Source organism: Syngnathus leptorhynchus, chromosome 11, assembly GCF_054491065.1.
Source record: "Syngnathus leptorhynchus isolate UIUO chromosome 11, UIUO_Slep, whole genome shotgun sequence".
NCBI lineage: Eukaryota > Metazoa > Chordata > Actinopteri > Syngnathiformes > Syngnathidae > Syngnathus > Syngnathus leptorhynchus.
The window spans coordinates 8,640,373-8,648,164 of record NC_141205.1 but is presented as its reverse complement, the minus strand read 5'-3'; the positions used below and the strand labels follow the sequence as shown (position 1 = coordinate 8,648,164).

General features: G+C 40.2%; 1 protein-coding gene across 3 annotated transcripts; it reads left to right on the top strand.

The window, feature by feature from the left end:
- The first annotated feature begins 312 nt into the window (after positions 1 to 312).
- Positions 313 to 7,728, top strand: srsf3a (serine and arginine rich splicing factor 3a). Of its 3 annotated transcripts, none has more exons than XM_085923254.1 (8): positions 313 to 870; positions 1,588 to 1,663; positions 4,681 to 4,718; positions 4,977 to 5,187; positions 5,264 to 5,395; positions 6,972 to 7,010; positions 7,093 to 7,179; positions 7,266 to 7,728. In XM_085923254.1, exons 3-8 carry the CDS (start codon positions 4,712 to 4,714, stop codon positions 7,291 to 7,293), a joined length of 504 nt encoding a protein of 167 aa, XP_085779380.1. In that variant the 5' UTR covers positions 313 to 870; positions 1,588 to 1,663; positions 4,681 to 4,711; the 3' UTR covers positions 7,294 to 7,728. The 3 variants fall into 3 exon arrangements, with proteins under 3 accessions (XP_085779380.1, XP_085779379.1, XP_085779378.1); XM_085923253.1 differs by having other exon boundaries at positions 313 to 1,308; XM_085923252.1 differs by lacking the exons at positions 313 to 870; positions 1,588 to 1,663 and adding an exon at positions 3,797 to 3,952.
- Positions 7,729 to 7,792: the final 64 nt, after the last annotated feature.

The following is a 7,792-nucleotide window of genomic DNA, read 5'->3' as shown; positions in this document are numbered from 1 at the left end:
CAGTTCACATGTAAGTGGGATTTAAACAACAATAGCAAAAATAAGATAAAAAGATGCAGCTCACTGATAAGTGGCGCTATTTGAGCTCATTTTAGAACAACCCTGCGGGCGACTCATGCGGTCCTCACAGATGACCTGGTGCCCGCGGGCTTTGTGTTGGTGACCGCTGTTATTGTTGAGAAACACTGTATAGCTGCATTGTTGGCAGGCAGCCAGACAGCAATGGAAAAAGAACACGGCGATCTTGGTTATGACAAAGGTGACATAACATGAGTGAATTTGATTCTGTAAGTCCACCGGGAGGTTGTCACCCGGATGAGTAATATAGTGAGACGCCAGAAGAAAGACACTATCTCACATGTTGTTGGAACATTTTATTCAAAAGCGCAAAGATAATACACTGTAAAGGAACATAAGAGTTTGATCTTAAAGTAGTTCATTAGACATCCTGTGTATGAGAGTATGAAACTGTAAAGTGCTGAGTGTGTGACGGTGGAGACAAAACAAGATATGTGTGCAAGGATGTGCACGAATGAAATGTTCCAGAACAAACGATAACCCAGGAGCAGCAAGGAGGACAAGATGACCCAGGGGCAGCTGGTGGATAACAACTGGTGACCCTGTATGGAAAACTACAACCAGGAGGAGCGAGCAAGTGATTCTGCAGGAGAAGAAAGACCAATAAGAGCAAGCTAAAGTTAAATGCAGTATACACATAGCCAATAATAGAATAATGACAGAATGCCTTTGTTGATGTGCCATTTGCATATTGTGTAGTACAACTCATGGCTGGGCAACTCGGAAGTAGAGTACGTCTGCTGGTGGCAACAGAGGCGTACAGAGGTGTATTGAGAGGGACCCGAGACCCAGGTGATGTATTAGATTTGTGTGTTAGGAATAAATCCACTCGTGTGTGAAAATGCCGGCTTCCTGATACCTTTCTATTGCAGAACGAGCGCGCATATTGTTGGATGAGTGGCAGTTGGGTAAGGTCACAAATTGGAGTCAGATTAGTAACTTGAGTTTATGTAAAATTAGAAATAAATTCCATCAAAGAACACACGTGGCACGACGCCTCCCGACCTATTGATAGGAAAGCTTTGGATGGTCGAATACTCGCCGAGTTGTTTTTCCACAAAGGCTGATGTGGCAGCATGTTCTGGAGCTCGCTGTTTTCTTGGAAGTCAAGATGAGCTCATCTGACCTTGAGTAAAACGAAATGTACGCATAAATGTTTATACGGACAAACTGTGAGGGACAGACCACACTGCCGTCCTCAACATCCTGGATTTGTTATGGCCCAAAATAGTAAGCCTTATATAAAAACACTCAAAGAACATTTGCTATATTTTTATTTCAAATATGTATTATAATGCATGTAAGATAAATTGTTGAAAAAATCATGAAAGTGCAATTATTTTTTTAAAAAAAAATGTATTTGTGATTTGTATTGCATGCTTTTTAAATGTACGTATCTTTGTTCTTAATTCAACCATGGAAAGTCAGTAAATTTGCTTTGCTATCTCCAGCACCACTATGTTATCATTCTTCAACAGTCAAAAGTCTTTCTTACTGCTATCTTTCAAGGCCATAAAAAAGAAAACCGACAGCCAGTTGCGGGAATCCGTCTGCCTTGTGTCCTGATGTAACCAGAAGCACGCGGGTGAGTTCATTCAGGGATACAGCCTGCACAGTCATCAGGAAGTGAAACAGAACAGAATGTGCTGTACTAATCGGACTGAAAAACACTACCCTGAGTAGATGTGTGGAAAAAAAAACCTCATTCACAACAGCATGGCTGCTGGGCACGATGCGGAATTAGACAAATAGTACTCAGCTCTATTTATTTTGTGAAGGACAAAGGACAGGGCAGGGCACTGAGTTTGAAGAGTTTGTAGTTCCTACAAATACTGAAACAAAAATAAGCCGAAAGACATAAGCTCTTTGTGTTGTAGCCATCCGTGTAACGTAGGTGTAATCTCCTGTGTGCTTCGTTTGATCCCTGAACTTTTACCCTGTGCACAAGTAGAAGCATGAAAAATATATATATATTTTTAAACTTGCAGGCGTGGATTCGCCTACGACCGCATTCGTTGATAAACGCAAGACCAAACTTTCCTGATTTTCAAAACAATTGTGAATATTTGTTTTGGAAAATCACAAAATATGACTTTGCTCGGGCTTGCTTTGACTTAAGAGCATGGATTTTTTTATTTGATCACATCACGTACTCAACTCACGTCACAGCAAGCAGCATTTTGGTAGTAAACAATAAAAAATAAATTAAAAAATGACTTCAAGCTGTTTATGCCCATCCATTTGAAGTTTACTGTCACATTAATCAAAGAACAAAAGTTTCATTTGTTTTTAAACCAACCAGCTAGTTTTACTTTAGATTCGTCTATTCAGCTTAAGAACAAACAGTTGTTCACTGTCACAATAAACATAAAACAAAAGAATTATACTTGTATTTGAAGCACCCAGCGAATTTTCCTTTGGATAAGTACACTTAGCTTAACAATGGCAAAAAAACTAATTGTCAAAGTAAAAAAAAAAATACATGGATGTATAAAAACAGTAAATAGAAAGAACAACTTTAATGCCACATGTACACAGTATGGATGTGACATAACAAGCGGAATGATTATTTATTCATTTATTGATTGATTGATTTATTGATTGATTGATTGATTTATTTAGCTAAATACACATCACACATTATTTAGCAGCATGTGAAGTAGCACAAACATAATCATGCATAAACAGCCTTGGCTTTTGCAGATAAATCGAAACAATACAATTTCCACAAAACATCCAACATTGGCTTCCTGCCATCAGGGAGCACATAATTTCCAGAAACTCAACTTGGGCTATATTAAAATCTGGCAACACAGGCAGGAAAACTTCAAGAAGCACTTTCATCTATCACGCCTTGCTAATTAGAGGTTGGTTGAGATGCGAGAGTGACAGTTGGAGCCTCACCTAAACATACACTGCTGTGGCGTGGCATCACTTACCAACCAGCACAAACAACAAACAGTATGTAATGAGATCCCAAAAAGGGAGAAAAGAATACAATAAATCACTTGATTGTGTCATGTTAAAAAAACAAACACACACGCAGCCTTCCACTAAACACAGCTCCTGCCCTGGCCTATGTGAACACAAGAGCTCAAACCACTCAGTGGGCACGTATCTGCGACAAGTGATCTCCTGTTGAGCAATAACAATCTTGTTGATTTAGTCATATTCCCTGCTGAGTAATAAGCAAACCACAGCAAATAGTTTGTCCGTCTAAGGTTGCACTGCATAATCTGTGTTCATGTTCCTGGACAGGATTGCACACTTCAGATACAATTTATGTATGGGTGCATCTTGAATACTTTAGTTCATTTATTTCAGTGATCTCATATACAGGATGATTATGATTTTCTTCTCTTATGTAACAACTACATTTCTTAACCTGGTACATTTGGGTTTGATTAAGTCAAAGCCGTAAAGAAAAATAATAATAATCCATTTTCTAGGGCACTTATGCCATCTTCGTTTTTTTTCTGTTCTGGAAAGGTCATCAACCAATCATAAACGTCATATAAATAAACAAGCATTAATGAGTATTTATGTTGGCGTTTTCTTCATTTTCAAGGACGGATTTATTAACTGATTAAAAAAAATATTCTTAAAGGCGGTGAATATCTTTTTTTTTTTTTTACACTTGAACGGGAATGCTGAAAACTGTGACACTATTCCTTCCATTTCAGTAGAGGGCGCTGTTTTCCCAATGTTCTCTCACTTAACGAATAAGAACGTCATCCCTTACGTAGGCATATCCCTGCCGGCGCTAACAACAAGTTAAGCTAGTTGTGTGGTCGCATAGACCTCGACGGGAAGTAGGAACCGTTCCAGTCGCCCAACGGCCTTGATATTGGTGATTTTACAGAAAAATAACGTTGTAAGTATAAAAAATAAATTTTGTGGATGCAACAGTGGTGTCAAATTGGGCGGCCGAAACGCAAGGAGCCTCAGAAAAGTGTTGGATGGAGCGACGTGATGCTAATGCTGCTCGCTAACATTAGCGCTCGTGTTCGCGTGTTTGATTAGAGGGGGGATGGGGAGCATAACTGGATTTATTTGAACTTGTTGGCTTTCTTTGTTAAGTTCATTTAAAGTGTTGTGAATGTGTGACTATGCGTCTAGGTGTTGACGTTCCAAGGCGTCGTTGACGAAGACGTTTCGTTTAAAGATTCATTTGGAAACGGGCGTGCTAACTGTTGCTAGCGTGCGTCAGCTCGACGGTTGAGTCTGCAGCATTGCCGCGTTCCATTCAGTTCTCAAATGTGGCGTGCAATGACCGTGCCTTAAAGAACTATTTGAATCGAACGCTGAACTCATTTGCTCAAATGTCACATTTGGTCTGAAAATATCTTCCGGATGTACTTGTTAAAAGTTATTTACTGCGCGACAATGCCTTATTAATGCTTTGAAGTAAGTACATACCAATTCAAATTAAATTAACTGTTTTATAAAAGTTCTTGAGGGTAAATTATATAAGAAACGACGAGGGACTTTCATTTAAAGCTAGGGCGAACACTTTGATGCTGCAAATGTTAAAGCATTTCTTTAATTGGACAATGTATTCAATTCACAGGCTGTTACAATTTCCCAACTTTCCTTTTTCAGGTATTTCATCAGTAGACTTGGACCTGCTGAAATGGGAGGTATGAGGAGTTCCTATTTGGCAATAAGATATAACAATGCCCTCACTGGATAAGACATAGCCATACATTTTTGATAAATACAGTCGGATTGTCAATCATGAATTGTAGCAAGAACATAAGAATATGGAACTAGATTACACTGACTGAATAAAATGCTTTGGGGGCTTTTCTGCCAATATTTTAGAGTTAAAAGAAAGGTCTCAAACCATCAATCATAACCCCTCCTCCTCCTCATTTTTTTTCTTCTCTTCCTATCAGACCCTTCTTTCAACAGAGACTGCCCCCTGGACTGCAAAGTTTACGTTGGGAATCTTGGAAACAATGGCAACAAGGCAGAGTTGGAATCAGCATTTGGATACTTTGGTCCTTTAAGAAGTGTTTGGGTTGCCAGGAACCCACCAGGCTTTGCTTTTGTCGAGTTTGAAGATCCAAGAGATGCCTCTGATGCTGTGAGAGAGCTGGATGGAAGGTAACACCTAATCTGTTGTCATCCAGCGTCGTCATTTTTTCCAATTGTACTAACTGTGAAGTGGCTTTTCTTCAAGATCGATGTGTGGATGTCAAGTCCGTGTTGAGTTATCCACCGGGGAAAAGCGTTCGAGAAGCCGTGGTCCTCCTCCGTCCTGGAGTCGATACTCGAGGGATGAGGGCAGGCGTCGCTCGCCAGCTCGACGCAGGTACGTATGTCTCTAAATCCACGCCGTGCTTTGTGACGTGCCATTTGCAGTATCTACACATGGCTGATTTCCCCATACTGTGACAAGTAAACCAAAAATGAACAAATGTTACTTATTGATTAAACAAAGAAAGCATTGTGATGATTCACAAGGATGTTTGCCTCACAAATATCTGAGCCGTATATTTGGCAGTGGCAAATTAGACCCAGCTGTCAAAAGCAGCATTTTGTCTGCTCCCAACATGAAAATTTTTCATTTTGTAAAAATACGGCTACTCTTAGAACTGCTTTAATTTAAACATCAACCACACACTCACAAATAGATGACTTTAGAGTACATATTTGTCGGTATAAATTTTGTTTTGCTGCGTTCAGTTTTCCATCTATTAATAAACTGAACCCCGTTGCAGAGTCACCACCACGCTTCTCAACATCTGAGTCAGTCAACTAGTCCTCTTTCAGCATCATGTGACTGCTGACCAGCGATCTGCTTGGCTGGTTTTGTCACATGACCCAGGCGCAGCGCCAGTCGTCAGGTTCCACCAACCTTTTGGTTCCTGAGCATGCAGTTCACAGCATCCTCCTCTGGTCCAACCTTAAACCAATCAACAGCGGCCCACCTCACGTTATCAACCGATCGCCGTGTTTACTCGTACTATTTGCCTCAGTATCGACGGGAGCGGCCATTGGCTTACACCCCTCCGCCCCCCTCATAAAGACAGGGAAACTCCACAGCCGTCCGTCCCCTGCAGCCAGCAAACAAGCAACTTCTTATCGGCAACATTTGCAACATGTGGCAGATCCTCTCTGCAATTTCACCTCCCTCACCAGGGCTACCGTGCGCCATTTCTTTCTTGTCCAAACCCCCTCCCCCCCAAAATAGTAAGTTGCTTTTATCATGCTCTTTATAGTTATGAGTTTTTTCAATTTCAAAACTCACATGTTAAACTTGGCAGGTGTGTAGTTGAGATATTTAAAAGCATCCCAGTCGAGCAACAAAATATTAGGCGCGCTTTCTGGTCCGGTCTTTATTTGAATGTGCTGCATTCAGTTGCCTGTGTAGGCAACTTGATAGGTTTCAAGGCGCAACAACTGGCCATTTAGGGTGACCTTGCAATTTTTGGGTAGGTTTCCTTCTCTGTCTCAAAATTATTTCACAATTGTCGATCAATACTTATCTGGTTTGCAGCGATGCTTGTTTTGTGCCAGGAAACAGCTTAAAACAAACGCGCGTCCCCTTTTCGTTTCCTGTTTTACTTTACTATGTATTTGAATACAAATACACAATATCAACCTAGTGACACTCAGAGAATATTGTACATTGTATAGTTATAAATATGCATACACCTCTTAGCCACTTACCAGAATAGAACCTTTTCTCCCCCCCAATTGAGTTCCACGGTTGAGCATTGCTCTTGTCAATGATATTTGAATTGGCACAATCATTTGCTACAACAACAACAAAATCACATTTAACAAAAAAAAAACACAATCATCCAGATGGTCCAGTTTTCCATTTTCCTCCAACACTTTATTCCTGCTTAAAACATTTCCCCCCGATTTCACCTACATTCTAGATCCCCTCGGAGGAGGAGCCTGAGCCGCAGTCGCAGCAGGTACAAACATGAACATGTTTTAAAAAAAAAAAAAAAAATCTCTAAACACATTCATGAATTAAATATACTTTTTTCCCTCCAGGTCTCTTTCGCGAGACAGACGCAGATATCGGTCTACTTCCAGAGACAAGACCCGTAAGCGCTCAAGATCATTCTCGCGGTCAAGGAGGTCTGTGTCACTATTGTCATGCTAGTCATATGCTCTCGCTGAAATCTTGCTTAATCGTGCTATTGTTTCTGCTCTTTCCTCTGCAGTCGCTCTCGTTCTAATGACAGGAAATGAGGACCTCACAAAATGGCTTGTGTGTGTGGGAACTCCTATTTTTTTATAGTCATGCTTTCTTTTTGTTACTTAACAACTCAATGTGGTGTTCGGGTTGTCTAGTAACTCTGTCATTACAGCCAGTTGTTGACAGCAAAATATTTCCCCCCCCCCCTTTTTTTGTTTTTTTGTTCATTCAGCATGATTGTTTGGGTGTTTGGTAGGTTATGATCTTTAATTGTCCCGCTATCCAATTGTTTAATTACAATGTTATTTTTTTTTAAGTTCACTGTTAATTAGTGATAGGAAAAAGATTCGCCAAGGGTTGTTAGCCAAAGCAGCAGCATCTGCAACCGTTTTTCAGTCACATTTTCAAAGCAAAACATTTCCCTTTTGAGCTCTGACAACTTTGCTGATGGTGAATCGTTTCATCAATAAAAGTTTTTTCCTAAGTCAGACATTGTTGATCTTTATTTTAGATTTGGCATGTTTGTATTAAAGTACAACACAAAATCTAATC